Source organism: Vombatus ursinus, unplaced genomic scaffold, assembly GCF_900497805.2.
Source record: "Vombatus ursinus unplaced genomic scaffold, bare-nosed wombat genome assembly UNPS02010166.1, whole genome shotgun sequence".
NCBI classification, from domain to species: domain Eukaryota; kingdom Metazoa; phylum Chordata; class Mammalia; order Diprotodontia; family Vombatidae; genus Vombatus; species Vombatus ursinus.
Genome location: NW_020949944.1, coordinates 1 through 16,923, shown reverse-complemented (window position 1 = coordinate 16,923; position 16,923 = coordinate 1). Strand labels below are relative to the sequence as shown.

General features: G+C 39.7%; 1 protein-coding gene across 1 annotated transcript; it reads right to left on the bottom strand.

The window, feature by feature from the left end:
• Positions 1-462: 462 nt before the first annotated feature.
• On the bottom strand, positions 463-15,927 carry LOC114036881 (hepatitis A virus cellular receptor 1 homolog; the record flags this gene model as incomplete). Its single annotated transcript, XM_027853597.1, has 3 exons — positions 15,815-15,927; positions 10,977-11,318; positions 463-605 (listed from the first exon to the last, which is right to left on the bottom strand). Coding segments are annotated over exons 1-3 (534 nt in total), but the record flags the coding sequence as incomplete, so codon positions are not given.
• Positions 15,928-16,923: the final 996 nt, after the last annotated feature.

The following is a 16,923-nucleotide window of genomic DNA, read 5'->3' as shown; positions in this document are numbered from 1 at the left end:
CTACCTGAAGAAAAGATACCGACTTATATTTCTAAGAGCTTTCTCACCAAGGAATTCCCTATAACTAGAGTGGGCACCATATAAATATGTGTTCCCTTCCCTTCTTTTAACGGTGAAATCATAGTTTCAGTCCCTATCCCTTTAACTGGGATTGTTTCCCAGGAAGGATGGGATCCCAGGCATATTTGCTAAGATACCACAAGGCTTCTTGTCCTTGTACAACTTAGTAACCCTAGCATGCAAGAAGTCTTGCATACATGTAGACCATACAGTGACTACACTTTGCATAGATGTAACATAAATGGAAGGACATGCAAATTTAGGATACATAACAAAACTTTCAAATGTGTTATCTACTTCAGGACAATCCATAAAACTCATGTGAATGGAATCATACTAATCACCCATCTGTATGTACCTGCATATGGACAGTTGAGTTCTGCATATGTATTCAGGCTGTACCCATGGTTTATCTTGTTTTATGTGAATAACATGAGGGGAGAAATCATTACCAATTGGGGTATTAGGTTGTGTCCAGTTTTTTCCATCTGGTGTTTCTGAGGGTCTGGTTGTTGTCACTATGTCCAAAACAGGGGTGGAAGAAACTACCAGAACAAAAGAAACAGATAGTCTGTCAGGGAACATTGCTATGGCCCTAGGAATGTCTTCCAAATTTGTCTTCCCTGTCTTTTCCATTTTCCCCAAAGTCACTAGTATCTGTCTTCCCCACCCTGTAATCTCCACCATCCAGGAAATTATGACCTGTTTCTTTACAGCTCCCACTCTCCTCTTCCAGCTTCACACATTCTGTTAACTAGCACACACTCTGCCCTTTCTTTTCCTCGGGCTACCTCTTTCCTGCCTCCGCTCAGAAAGGCCATCTCTTTCTGGGCCCGGCCAGGAAGGTCTTTCCTGATAACTTTTTCCTGTATCGTGCTCAGGTGTGATTTTTCCCTTCTGACATGAACTGCCAGTCTATGGTCTCCCAGGCCCAAGAGCAGGGGTTCAGGTCAACATCCTCCTCCTTTCTCTATTCCTTTTTAAGTGCACTGATTCCCCCCCCCCCCTCCCCCTCCCAACCTCTTTTCAAATTCAATTTCCCCAACTCCTCTTCTTCTGGGAGCTTCTTCAGATGGTGAGTGACAACCGCATTTGTGGGCCTGGTCTTTCTACCACTCTCAAGAAACTTTCCTTGCTGACCCTGACTCTAGTTTTCCTTCTTAACACTGCAAAGTTAAAAGGGACCTCAAAGGTCATCCAGTCCAGCTCCCTCATTTGAGGGATATGAAAATAGAGGCCCAGAAAGGTTGAGTGACTTGCCTAGGGGTACACAGGAAGGCAGGAGCAAAGTAAGGATTTGAACCTCAATCCTCTAAGGGAGGGAAGTATAAACACCTCCTGTGTGCCAAGCAGTATGCTAAATGCTTTACAAACAGTATCTCATTAAACCCAAGAATCAGTGTTCTTTGTCCTGTCCTATGTGCCCTCCTCTTCTTCCTCTTTACCCCGGGAGAATTCAACTTCAGTGAGTTCGTTATGAATCTTTTTTTCCTACTCTAGGTATTACTTCCCTTTAGACTTCTCTAATGTGCCTTCTTCTTCACCCCTCCCCCAATTATCTTTCTTCTTCTTTATGGCTCTTTCCTTGCCACCCTTCACATCACTGATTCCCTTCTCTGTAGCCTGGCATGTCTTGACTTTCACTTTGATTGGCTCCCTTCACTCTAAGTTTGATTAATTTCTCTTTCACTGTGTGGAAGCATATTGAAAACCTCCTTTTTAGTTCAGTTGGAAATATCAGAAAATAATATTTTTCTTTTCTAAATGCCCTTTCCATACTTGTACCAAAAAAGGTGGAGAGGTGTTTATAAGGAAATGGAAATGGATCAAGAGTGGAAACTCAATGGGGCAGCTAGGTGGCACAGGGGATAGAGCACTGACCCTAGATTCAGGAGGACCTGAGCTCAAATGCAGCCTCAGGCACATAACACTTACTAACTGTGTGACCCTGGGCAAGTCACTTAACCCCATTGTCTAGGCAAAAAAAAAAAGTGGAAACTCAAGTTCCAACAGGGAGGTCTTCTAGTGCATCTTCTTTTGATAAAGTCCATTCCCAGAACAGAGGGATTGGCCAAGGAAACACCAAAGAAAATTGGCCTTTATTCTATTCAAAAGAAAGAGCCTTCTTCTATTATTCAGAAGTGACATTGATCACAGAGAAGAGACCCTTTGAATCCCTGAGGATAGTGGTCCCAGAAGAAATAGAAAGTGACTACAATTTTGGAATGTTAACCAGCTCAGTCAAACAATCAACAGGCATCTATTTGGCACGTAGGTGCCAGGAACCTATTTAAGGCTTGGGGATACAAAGCAAAGCACAAAATCAGACTTTACCCAGAAAAGCTCTCAGCGTAAGGGAGGATACAACTGCAAATAGAAGTAAGATAAATATGGGATATATTGGAGATAATTGACAGAGGGAAGGCACTAGCAATCAGGGGGATGAGAAAAGGCTTCTTGTAAATGGAATTTTAGCTAGGACTAGAAGGAAGCCAGAGTAGTCAAGAGGCAGAGATTTTAAAACTATTTCAACATATTATTGTGATCATTTCCTTGTTCAGGATTCCTATGAGTGTTACCTCAAATTGTCTTGGGAGAGAATGACATGTCAGAGGACATGGGAGAACCATGCCAGTTTGGACATCTCTCAGTAAGCTAGAAATGGCTTAGATAGTTAGATTAATATTTTTATTTCTGGAAGATTTATACCTAAAATACATAGCAGGGTATTATACATTTTCTTCCCTCTGCTAATCCCCTGAAGTATGTCCTAACTACATGACAACTTGTTTCAATTTGAGATGCTCCATCTAGAGGGCCTTCAGAACTATGGTTGCCACATTCTTACCACCCTTTGGAAACCCCTTATAGAGAAATCACATTTTTAATCAAGTTCCAACCTACTTTGTTCCTTTTCAAATCTCAATTGGACTAGGCTGTATATTGTGCCTGTACAGAAAATCTTTCTTTCACCAAAAATCTCCTAACCTTAGAAACATTGGGACGTTACCTGAGTTTTGGTCCTCGGTAGTTGTCAACATTGGATGAGTAGAAGCGGAGGATATTAGGGTTGTCAGCATTGAATGAGTGGAAGCGAAGGTTGTTAGAGCAGTAACAGTACTGGCTAGTGTTAGAATAAACATTAAAGACAAGGATTAATTAAGTCACAGCCTGCTTCTGCTGCCTTCTATTGGGAGGCAGCTTTTCCTAGAGCAATGAAAACTGGAAACGCCACACAAGGCAGTTGGCTCTGGTCTCAGTGTCCAATTCATGACTTTGCAAAAGATTTCTTGATCTCTTAGTTCCTTCCCCACTTTATGTCCCAAGAGGTTCTTCCCTCTCTTTCTTGGGCCTACAACAATCACACATCTGTCCAAGTACTTTCTTCCTCTAACAAATCTCAGCTCCAAGCTCACTTCCTCCAAGAACTCCATCAAAGCAAGTAAGGATCAGAGTAAGGTACTTCCTTTTGTGAGACAATTGCTAAAGACACATGGTTACAGAAGCATTTACTTATCTTTCCTCTCATCTTCAAAGAATGACAGTGACTTCTCTAAATTCTGCATTAAATTTCATGAAATATATAAATAAGTCAATACTGAGAAGTCTGGCCATCATTATTAGAGAAATCAGTAAACCTTCTACTGTGCTCAGATCCCTAGTTCATAGCCACTTTAAAAAAAAAAATTCTAATTCATAGTTCTATAAACCAAACTGAGAGGAAGCATACCATGCTGGATTGAAGGTCAGCTTGGAGTAAGGGAGATCTGGCTTAAAGCCCTGTCTCTGACACATACTAGATGTATATAACCTTGGGCAAGTCACTTTCAGTGCCCCTAGGCAACTCTGTAAAAGGAGATCTTGACCATTTTGGTATCACAGACCTCACACATGCACTTTGGCTGTCTGGAGAAGCCTAGGGACACATTAGCAGAACAATGTTTTTAAATGCACAAAATACCATTTCCTTCTCCAGCTCAGTTTACAGATGAGGAACTGAAGCAAACAGTGTTAAGTGACTTGCCCAGGGTCACAGAGCTAGTAAGTGTCTGATGTCAGATTTTAACTGAGGAAGATGAGTCTTCCTGACCCCAGGCCCCACACTGTATCCACTGTGTCAGGTAGTGGCCAAAATTCCAATCAAGGAAACTATATTGAAACATATACATATATATATATATATAAAGAGAGAGAGAGAGAGTGTATGTATACATATGTATATATGTGTGTGCATATATATACACACACACACACACACACACACACATATATATATATATATATATATATATATATATATATATATATATTTCCCATTCAAGTTCTTGGACACCCTGAAAAATCTCCACAGACCCCTTGGAGTTCCATAGACCCTAAAAGAAGAATACTTTCTCTAATCTGCAACAGTGCAAAGAAATCACAGATGCAGGCCAATATTAAGAAGCCAAGACATAGAAGGAACCAATGAACTCTGAGGGTAGATTTAAGCATAATTTTTTCACTTTATTTTTCTTGGTTTTCTGTATGTGTTTTCTTTTACCACATAGCTAATACAGAAATGTTTTGCATGACTTTATAAGTATAATCAATATTATATTGCTTACCTTCTCAAGGAGTGGGGGAGGGGTGGAAGGGAGAGAGAATTTGGAACACAAAATTTTTAAAAATAAATGTTTAAAAATGTACATGTAATTGGGAAATATATAAAGAAATAAATAAAAATGTATTTTTAAAGAAGGCAGGACATTACCTAAATTCCTCTTTCTGAATCTCAAAAAACTTTCTTATCCTGAACTTAAAACACCAAAAAAAGAGAAAGAGAACTTCCATATATACGCAGTGAACCACAAAAAGTGTTGTATATATGAAAGCATGGATCTCCATTTCATATTGCTTACTTTTTGAAAGTATATAATAAATCCCATGTATGATTTCAAAACCATTCTGCTTGTCTATGCTTCCTTTTGAAACAAACCCCAGTTCTTTAGGGACTCTACCTGGGTCAAACAGATAATCAGTTGAAAAATGTTCCATTACATTAGAATGGCTAACAGTTTGAAATACCTCTGATCCTCCCAGAATTTTATGGTCTACTTCGAAGTGGTCAAAGGTCTTTTATAAAAGACTTTGAGATCCATATTAAAAGCCAAGCTTAGCAAGATTTTTAATCTATAATTTGTCTAAATAGAGACAAGCTATTTCCCGGTGAAAAGAGACTATCTTCCCTCTTATCTTAAATCTAAACTTCCATTATCAGGATATCTAAAAGAGAATTTAGAGAATGAGCCACAGGACAGGAATTGCAAAGTAAGCAGAACTCTTAAGCACATTAAGAATTTCCACTTTAGAAAAAACAGGAGATAAATGCTAAATTTTTTCATAATATCCCCAGAGTCTTTTCTTTTCTTTGGTGGGGGAGGACTAGGTCTCCCCATCTCACCCAGGCTGGAAGTGGACTCATGGGCCCAGTTTCAATACTGATTATCACAGTAGCTTTAACCTGTTCCAGCCTGGAATGGTTCACCCTTCCTTAGGCAGGGAGGTGGTTCCCCACTCTTGGGAACTCACTATATTGGTGCCAGATTTATAGCGCAGACATCCAATTAGCCCATTGTATCTTAGAATGTCTGAAGCAAAGGAACATCCCAGCCTCAGCTTCCCCATAGCAGGGACTATGAATGCACTCCACCACAAAGGGCCCCAGGGTCCTTTCAAAACAATTTTCATCTGTCCAAATGAAATCATTTATCTTTGCCAACTCTAGGTACTACCTAAATGGATAAAGGGTACTGGAATCCAATCACTCCAGCACCAATGAGTCCAGTTCTATTGTAAGAAAAGAGAAAATGGGTGCCAAGATGGTTCTGGATGGGGTCTGCCTTGGTTAGCCCTACTAAAGACTTGTCCAGATTTATTTCTCTGTGCTTAGAATCTATTTCATCTCTTTGAAAATACATTCTCTTCTCTGAAGGCAGTCCTTGCAATGTGATATCTTGTCTTCATGTGGAGGCTTTCTGAAGAGTGGTTGTCAGACTCTCACCAGCCTTTGAAAGTCTATCATATAGAAATCACTTTTAAAAGATCAGTTCCCATTCTTCTTCATTCCATTTCTAATCTCAGAGCTCAGAGAGCCCTCTCTTCTCTCTCCCATGAAAAATCCCCTGACCTAGGTGGTTTTAAACATCAGATAAGATGTAGAGGTTAGAGCAGTAACAATGTTGGCTAGTATTAGAAACAAGTTTTCAAGACAAGGATGAAGCCATAGAGACGCAAGAAAACAAATAACATGAGCCGGGGAAAATTATGAGAAATGACCAACAAACAGAAGTTTAGGGTGGTGTATATAGTGGAAAGATCATTGAACTTGAAGATAGAATGCAAGGCAAATGACAGTTCTGGTACTTTTAGGGATGGACAAGTCATTTCTCCTGTCTGGAGCACAAGTTCTTGGCCATCTCTATGAAATGAGGAGGACATGGCCTCCAAGGTACTTTAGTGTGGCCACAGAGAGCAAAACTAGGAGGAAATGGATGGTATTTGTAAAAGGGCAGATTTATGTAAGGAAAAAGCTTCCTCAGAAGGGGGGAAAAAACGTCCTTAAAGGCAGCTAGGTGGCCCAGTGGATAGAGTGTTGAACTTGGATTCAGGAAGATCTAGGTTCAAATTCAGCCTCAAGAGCTTATTAGCTGTGTGACCGATCAATTCACTTAACCTCTGTCTACCTCAGTTTCTTCATCTACCAAATGGGGATAATAATAGCACCTACCTCACAGGGTTACTGTGAGAATCAAATGAAACAATACTCTTAAAGGGCTGTGCAGATCTGAAAGTGCTAATTAAATGCTGGTTATTAACAATTAGAGTGATCCCAAAACAGAATGGCTTGCTTTAGAAGATAGTGAGATCCCCCTGACTAGATGTTTTCAAGCAAAGGAGGAATGACTACTTGTCAGGGATGTTGGTGAAGAGATCTCTAGTCAGATGTGGTTTGGATATTAATGGCCACTGAGCTACCTTCCAACTTGAACTTATTTTCCAATCCTAAAATCCTTACCATTCTAGAATCTCTCTCTCTTTTAGTAAGGTTAAGACCCAGGGTAAGATTTTATATAAGGTACACACAAATATTTTTCATGGGTCAGCATCAAGGAACAAGTAATGAGCAAGTAATGGCTTCCCCCAGGCTTATTTATGAGGAAAAAGAAATAACTGTCACTTTTATTTGCATAGCTATATCCAAAGAACTATAGGTCTCATTTATACTCAAGAAGTAAGTCAGAGATTATATGACACCTATTTGACAGATATAATAGCTAGCACTTAAATATTGCTTTAAGGTTTGCAAATCACTTCATAAATACTATCTTATTTAATCCTCACAACAACTCTGGGAGACAGGTTTTACCTATTGTCTCCATTTTACAGATAGGAAACAGAGGTTAAGTGACTTGCCCAGGGACACAGAGCTAGTAAGTGTCTGTGGCCAGATTTGAATTCAGGTCTTCCTGATTCCAGGTCCAGTGCTATGTACTTCACATAGCTAGTAAGTCTGTCTGAAGTCGAATTTGAACTCAAGTCTCCCTAACTCCAGGCTCAATGCTCTATCTACGGTATCATCTAATTGCTTCACAACTCTGGGAAAGAGTTGATATTATTATCCCCATTTTGCAAGTGAAGAAACTGAGGCAGAAAGAGGTTGTAACTTGCCCGAGGTCACACAGCAAGCAAGTGTCTGAGGCTGGATATGAATTCAGATCTTCCTGACCCCAGGCCCAGGGCCTTATATGCCTTGTCAACAGGTGGGAAAGTTGTGGGTAAAGATTGAAGTACTTTGTCCAAGGTAAAAAGACAGACCCCCTGACTCTGAGTGTGCTAGAGAAAGTTTGAATCAGAGAGCTGGTCGTTAAATTTTCAGTGTGAGCATTTACACCCTGGAAACTGGCAAATGCTGCAAATCCAGCCTTGAGTTATTATTTTGTTGATTGTCTAGACTTAAGAAAGTGATAGACAAAGTGTTAAGAATGAAGATTAAATTTAAAAGTGTGTCCCAGTGAAAAACACTTTGTTAAGCATTTCTGAGCATATCCTGGAAGCAAGGTCTCCTGAATGGCATTCTCTTTCCACTAGACTTACTTGCCTCATTCTTCCCAGAAGATGGCATTTCATTTCAACAAGCATTTATCAAGCACCTTCTAGATACAAGCCACTGTGCTTAAACTCTGGATACCCTGATTTCAAACCTTCAAAAAATCAATTGTGTCACTCAGATAGTGGGTAATGAACTTGGAAATGTTTGTCCATGAGGCATCTAATTTTACTTGGAGAGCTGATGAAAGATACTACCCACCTACCTTCCCCTCAGATTTAGCTCCAAAGGACCAAGATAAGAACAGCAAGAGAGCAAAAGGAGTAAAACCTGAAATAACTCAAAAGCTTTTAAGTGTCTGGCCCAAGCAGAAGGAGAAGTGCTCTGAGGCCTGGGACAGGCTATAGGGAACACAAAGAGGAGGCAGCTAAGGGGATCCCCCAAAGGGCGGGGAAAGCAAGAGTAAGTCTAACAGGCATAGGAGTGTGAGGAAAGGAGAAAATGTTTGGAGGGCCAGCAAAATCAATTTGATTTAGTTAATGGACTAAACAGGGGTCTGAGGCTAAACAGCACCAGTTTTGTAGCCAAAGAACCTGGATTCTAATCTCAGCTCTGTGATACCCCAGCAACTGTCACTTACCCTCTCCCTGAGCCTCAGTTTCTTCATCTGCCTCATTTGTAAAGTTAGATAGGATGACCTGAGGATCCTTCCAGCTCAAAATCCTGAGATACCTCAAATACTGTGTTGGGCCTTGGGCCCACATGGGATGTCACTGACCTAAGTGATTCCCTAAGGGGATCTGGAGAGTTATTCCTCTACATCTTTGCTGAGTCTTTGTATTTAATAATTGGGGATTTAAAAATTATCTGCCTCATTGATTCAACCTCTCTAGAGCATGACCTAGCATATATGCCTGACCTGAGACTGCTCAAAACTTGATTTTCATTCTTATATCCTCTGCCCAAAGCTCTGACTACAGGAATTCCCCAATACAAATATTGTATAGAGGGTATCTAGTTATTTAAGCTTTATTATGGAATTATCTTCAATTTTTCAAAACACTAATGTTTATTAACTGAATTATAATGGGTAATATAAATACCATGTATCAGGGCAGCTAGGTGACACAGTGGCTATTAACAAGGATGGGTCCTGGAGTCAGGCAGACCTGAGTTCAAATCCAACCTCAGACACTATCTAGTTGTGTACCCTGGGCAAGTCACTTAACCCTGATTTCTTCCCCCCAGTAAATTAATGAATGAATAAATAAGGATGATGAATCATTTTCCACAGAAGCGGGAGAGGCAGAAGGCAAAAAACAAATCATTATGAAAAGTGTCACTACTCCAAGAAGGGTAGGAATCATTCAATCCATCCATCATGTATTAAGCTCTTACACTGTTCTAGGCATTATACTAATCACAGGGGCCACCAAGACAGAAGGGGAGCAGCCCTTGCCCTTAAGGACTTTATGTTGACCCTAAGATAGTTTGGAGAGGGGTACTCTAGTAACAAAATCTTCATGGAAAAGATGGCATTTAAGCTGAGTTTGGAATCATTTTTCTGTGATCTCATTGCAGACGTGGCTGGGTGGTACAGCAGATAGAGTGCTGGGCCTGGAACATAGTAGGTGTTTAATATACTAGTTTCTTTCCTCCACTCTTGTACAGCAGGGCAGTTGTCTCCATTTGACTAGTGGAGCATCTACCCTCTAACACTTTCTTCTAAGCCCACTTACTCTTAACATCTATCCCATTCTCAGACATGGCTTCCTCAGAATCAGCCATTTGAGGGGCACTGTGTTGGGTCTTACCTTGAAAGCTCACAAGCCAAATCCCTTTCCTCCTTAAAAAGAAAAAAATCAAGAATAGGCAAAGGGGTGGACTTCAGAGTTTGAGGTCTTACTCTTGTTAGGTTGTGAGTAATGAAATATTACTGTGATTGTGACTCAGGCCTCCTATAAATGAAACTGTCTGATGGGGAAGATGACATCAGATACTAAGTAACTTTGGAGAACCATCCAGTAAAAGTTAAGTTCTTTGAAGGCAGGGTCAACATATTTATTCTCCTGCATCTATCTGTATCTTTTACTTAAGGGGCTTGATCAATGTTTGCTGAAATGCTGAATTGCAGTGAATCTCTTCAACTCCATGAGGGGCACCTTAACATTTTCTCAATATGGGAATGAACTACTTGATCTGTCTAGCAAGGGCCAAATGAGAAGATCATGGAATTCTTAGTTTAGACCCAAAAAAGAACTTTATAATGGTCATCTTCATTGTGCAGATGAGAAAGCTTAGGCCCAGAGATGACTCCAATTATCATTCCAGTTCTGCCACCTGTGGGCCCAAAGTCTCAGGAATAGCAAAGTCAGAATGAGAGCCCAGGTCCTTTCCAAAATTCATTCTCCTTTTTACCAGTCATGGCAGCAAGATGTGACAAAGATGTCCCAACTGCAAAAAATCTCTTTTCCAAAGGCCTAGAAAGGAAAGGTGGATCTTCTAAACATATCATCTATCTACAAACTAGTGTCATCCTAGCACCATTTTCATGAGGAAATAAAAAACAAAGTTGGACAGGTGTATCTGAATGCCAGCTTCCCTACAGAAGAGAGGACCTGGAATGAAGACCTTAGAAAATCCAAATAGGAAATTGAGATCAGAAAAACTTAAGAGAAGTTCCTTTGACTCAGTTTTCCTTAGGAAGATTTTTCAGAGGAAGGGAAGAGAGTGGAAGAGATTAAGCATTTATGTAACATTTACTATGTGCCAGGCACTAAGCTAAGTGTTTTACAAATACATCTCATTTGAAGAAAAGAGAAAGGCTCACCTTGCTCAACCTTCAGATTCACTGTGACTTTTTGGTCATTAAACCAACCAGAAATTTCCACCCGGCAGCAATATGTCCCAGCATCTGCCTCTGTCAGGTTCTCTATTGTCAAAGACACAATCCCTTGAGAAAGGTCCTCCTTTAAGTAGTATCGGCCAGAATGCTGAAAGGTCATCTTGTGTCCATCTGTCCAGATGATTTCGTTTGAGCACCCATTCAGAGGACACCATCCTCGACCCCAGCACATAGATGTGACACCCTGATGCACTGAATACATGCAGGGCAAAGTGGCAGATTGACCTACTACTCCTCTCACAGTCTGTGCAGACATAGAAGGACCTGCTAGTAAAGAGAAAAGGATGAAGGTTAGAAAACAGACAATTAGGAACCGTACTGCCTAGAACATTGAACTTGGAGTCAGAAACAGGAAGTCAAGCTCGTCTCAGACACTAGCTCTGTGTCCCTGGGCAAGTCACTTAAGCTATCTCAGCCTCCATGTCCTTCATCTTGTAAAATGAGGATAATAACAGCACCTACTTCACAGGACTGTGAGAATCAAATGAAGTAACTCATGTAAAGCATTTTGAAACACTAAAGAGCTACATAAATGCTAGCATTCTTTTTAAGTGGGAAGGTATAAGCATGATGGGAAATGAAGAAGAATAAGGTACTTTGTAGAGTGTGGAGAAAGGTCTAAGGATTTCAATGAGATTTCAATCTGTGATTTCAATTGTATGAGGAAGTCCCAATGAAAAAACTGCCTCTACCATGGTAGGTTAGCACCTTTGGTCTTAGAGAGTTACCTAGAGAGCAGAGGTATCAAACACAAGGGGCACCTCTTCTGCATTGCCACCCCACCACACTCTGGAGCTTAATGAAGCCAGATTAAAATACAATTGGGAAATATTTAATAAAATAAGTAAAAATGTAATGGAACACAGACAATGTTAACATGTGGTTTTCTAATTCAATATCTAGTCCACAAAGATCCTTATGTAAAGTCTTGTACATTTTTGTTCTTTTTTTGGAGGCAATCGGGGTTAAGTGACTTGCCCAGGGTCACATAGCTAGTAAGGGTCTTAGGCCAGATTTTAACTTGGGTCCTCCTGATTCCAGGGTGTGACTGTGCTATTCAGCTGCCCCTAGTACATTTTCAATTTAAGTTTGATATCACTGAGAAGTAACATAACATGACTTGCCCAGAGCCATACAACCAGTACATGTCAGAGGCAGGATTAGGTTTTCCTGACTCTGAGGCTGGCTCTCTATCCACTACACCAAGCTGCCTCTCACAAGAAAAAGATATAATAATAATAATAATGATAATAATAATAATAATAAAAATAATTTTATGTTTAGTCTTTTCAGTCATATCTGACTCTTCATGACGCCATATGGGATTTTCTTGGCAAAGATACTGGAGTAGTTTGTAATTTCCTTCTCTAGCTCATTTTACAGATGAGGAAACTGAGGCAAACAGGGTTAAGCGACTTGCCCAGGGTCACAGAGCTAGTAAGTGTCTGAGGCCAGATTTCAACTCAGGAAGACTCATCTTCCTGACTCTAGGCCCAGTGCTCTATGCCCTATGGTACCACCTTGCTGCCCTAATAACAATAACTCACATTTCTACGGCTGGACATTAGCTTAACAATTTCCAAAGAGCTTTCCTGTAGAATGTGAAGTCCTTGAGGACAGAGATGTTTTCATCTTCTTCTTTGTATCTCCAGTACCTAACAATGGTGCATAGTTTTCAAGTATTCATTTGAACTGATGTGAATAACCTCTGAACTAGTGGGTGAGAATATTATTTATCTCCATTTTACAGGAAGAAATTGAGGCTCAAAGAAATTAAGGGATTTACCAGAGGGTCACATAGTTAGTTAAGTATTCCAGGTGTGCTTCAAATCCAACCCCCAGGGCTTCATATGAAAATAATTTTTTTGTTATACATAATTTTAAAGTATATTTATTTTTTAAAGCATAATGTAGGAGCCCTGGGGTTCCACCATTTTCAAGTTGTAAAGATTATTAAAGTAAGGACAGAGATGTGGCCTGAAGCCATCAGAAATGAATCAGTAATTAAATTTAAAGGGTTTTTTTGCACAAACAAAACCAATACAACCAAGATTAGAAGGAAAGCAGAAAGGGGCAGCTAGGTGGTACAGTAGCTAGAGTACAGGCCCTGGAGTCAGAAGGACCTGAGTTCAAATCTGACCTCAGACATCTAATACTTACTAGTTATGTGACCCTGGGCAAGTCACTTAACTCCATTGCCTAGCCAAAAAAAGGAAAGCAGAAAGTTGGGGGGGCTGGGATTACATCAAGTGTCTCTGATAAAAGCCTTATTTCTCAAATATATAGAGAACTGAGTCAAATTTATAAGCATAAAGGTCATTCCCCAACTGATAAATAGTCAAAGGAAACAAACAGTTTTCAGATAAAGAAATCTAAATCTATCTATAGTCATATAAAAAAATGCTCTAAATCACTGTTGATTACAGAAATGCAAATTAAGACTACTCTGAGGTACCACCTTACACTTAGAAGATTGGCGTACATGACAGAAAAGGAAGATGATAAATGTTGAAGGGATGTGGGAAAATTAGGACACATGCATTGTTGGTGGAATTGTGAACTGATCCAAACATTCTGGGGAGCAGCTTCAAACTGTGCCCAAAGTGCTATAAATTTGTGCATACCCTTTGACACAGCAATATCACTACTAGGTCTGTAGCCCAAAGGAAATATTTGTACCAAAATATTTATAGTGGTTCTTTTTGTGGTGGCAAAGAATTAGAAATTGAGGGGATGCCCATCAATTGAGGAATAGCTGAACAAGTTGTGGTATATGATTGTAATGGAATACTACTGTGCTATAAGAAATGGCAAGCAAGATGATTTCAGAAAAACCTGGAAAGACTTACATGAACTGATGCAAAGTAAAGTGAATAGAACCAGGAAAACATCTTATATAGTAACAGCAATATTGTACTATGATCAAATGTGAATGACTTAGGTCTTCTCAGTAATACAATGATCTAAGACAATTCCAAAAGGTTCATGATGAAAAATGTTATCCAGCCCCAGAGAAAGAACTGATGAAGTCTGAATGCAGAGTGAAGCATACTATTTTTCATTTTATTTTTTTCTTTGTTTTTTTTTTCTTTTTTGGTCTCTGTTTTCTTCTACAACATGAGTAATCTGGAAATATGTTTTGCACAGTTGCACATGTATAACCTGTGTCAAATTGCTTGCTGTCTCAGGGAGGGGGGGAGGAAGGAAGGGAGGGAAAGAATTTGAAACTCAAAATTTTGGGAAACAAATGTTGAAAATTATTTTTGCAACATTTTGCAATATTGGGGAAAATGTTATTAAAAAATAAAAAGAAATCAATTAATAAAAAGGGCTGAATACACTATGTACCCAACGTCTGGTGCACAATCAATTCAATCAACTTCTATCTTTCTATTCTAATTCAACTTTCATCCCAAGTAACAAGAAACATACTCTCAGCTGAGAAGATAAAACAAAAACACATAAACAATTAGAGAAGAAAATGCTCGATAATAAAGGGCTAAATTGTATAGTGAAAAAGAACAGCCCCCTGGAATAAATGTCTGTTTATTTAATGTATTAATAGGGGGGAGGGGAGTCCACATTTCTATGGAATGTTCAGGTTTACCAAAAAAAACAAAAAAACATTTCTTGTGAAGTAGGGGGTGAAAGTATTCCCATTTTCCAGGTATGGAAATGAAGTTCGGTTAAACGGCTTGCCCCAGAGAACAGAGCTATTAAGTATCAAACTTTACAGGTTCCTCCAGGTTACAAGCTAGGCATCCAGGAGATAGACATCAATTCAAGCAGCTTCGAGGTAGGATGTGGTGGCTCACCAATTACGTTCAGTATGACGTCCCTCGGGCAATACCTTGACGAATGGCACTAGTTTTGAAGGCAGTGGATCTCAGTTCAAATCCCACCTCTGAGACTTATCACCACTGTGATCTCGGGTAAGTCATTTAACTACCCTGGTTCACAGTTTCCCCATCTGGAAAATGAGGACACTGCACCAGATGGACTCTGCGATCCCCTCTAGCTCTAAATCTATCACCCTTTGATCCTAACTAAAGAGCGATTTTCCTACTCCATTCACAGACGGCATTTGACCTCAGCTTGGCTCTTAGCTCTTAGCTGGTTGCCCCTCTCCGCCCCATTTCCCATGCCCTGTAATGTGAACGAGGCTTTGGATTTGCTAAATCAAACACCCGTTTCCTGTTCTTCTTCCACCGTCCATGAGCGTCCTCCTTGCAGATCAGAGGTTCCCAAACTGAGTTTCACATGCCCTTTATATGAGACTTGTCAAGGGAACAGAGAGGAATAGTTTTTAAATAACTATATTATCCTATTAAACTTTCTAAAAAGAATTACTCCCATTTATAACAACTTATCTTTCTTGATTTCATTAAATAGAAAACAAGAAGCAACCTGTAGGCTGAAAATGATGCGTAAGTATCTCTTTCAAAAACTTTAAGAAAAATGAGACTATCGGTTGATATGAAAGAGAATCAAATGCCTCATCAATTTACTTGACTGTATTCTAATAAACATTTAACAACTTTGTGATATTAATAATGTTAAGTACCAAATGAAGCTTTTTTTATGAAAAATTAATTAACCTTCATATTATATTTCTCATGTGCATATGCCTGGCAAACTAACATTTGTTTTCCTTTAATACTGAATGAGAGGTAGGAGATTTACTGAAATCTAAGAAATATGGGAACCAAACAAAGCCCCAAAGCCCTCCTATATGTAGATCATGCCACCCGCTCCTCACATACCTGCAAGAAGCACCGTCAGAATGCAGTTGAACAATACAGGAAGCCCCATGGCACCTTCTGGAAAAAAAGTCAGACAACAGACTGGTTGAGTTCCCCCGGGGAGAAGAGGTTTTTAGAAAGGTCTGAGTTTTCAGTTTTAACTTCCTCTTTCCCCTGGCTTGACAAGTCATATGAGACGTCAAACTTGAGAACCACAAATCCCCCAGGCACCAGCAAAGCCCATGGTGTCTACTGTCTAGTTGCTACCTCACCTCTGGGCAGTGGGATCTATTGCTTTCAGCATAATTGTAAAAGGAAACTTCACAAGTTCATTGCAATTAACCTAGAATACTCCAGTTCCCACCACCTAAGATCCAACCCAAGTTGCTATTTCTGACCCAGCAAAGATGTGGGAAAGGGAAAAGGACTGTATGGTGTAACTAAATTAAGGGAGTTCCAGAAAGAAATCTGTGTCTCCCAAATGCTCAAGAATGCCCTCCCTTGAGAACGTATGCCAAGACAGTTCCTCTTTTACAGCCATGGGTTGATATTTTGGAAATCTCTCCTCACCTTCTGATGCTCCACAAAGTTAATTTTATTCATTAGCCACAAAGTATACCCAAGAGCCTAGTCAAGTTATCTTGAAATGTATAACTGACATAAAAAAGACCTCCTATATACTAAAATATTCATTAGCAGCACTTTTTTGGCAGGATAACAAAGAACTAGAAACAAAATAGATACCTATAAACTGGGGGATGATTAAACACATTAAGAATATGAATAATGCAGAAGCATGACAAGACTTATCAAATGATACAGAGTCAGTAAAAGGCAGCATTAACCTCAATGGAGAGAAGACTGGATTTAGTGTCAGGAAAGTTCAAATGCACTTCTGACATTTACTACCTATGTGACTTTGGGCAAATCTCAACCCATCTGGACCTCAGTTCCCTTCTCTGTAAGATGAGAATGTTGGCCTAGATCTCTACCAAGTAAGTAGAAATAAGAAAGAGTGTACTCACAATAACTACATCAGTGTAAATGGGGAGGGGGAAGAAAGAAAGTAACAAAGAAACAAAGAAGAAAGAAAGAAAGAAAGAAAGAAAGAAAGAAAGAAAGAAAGAAAG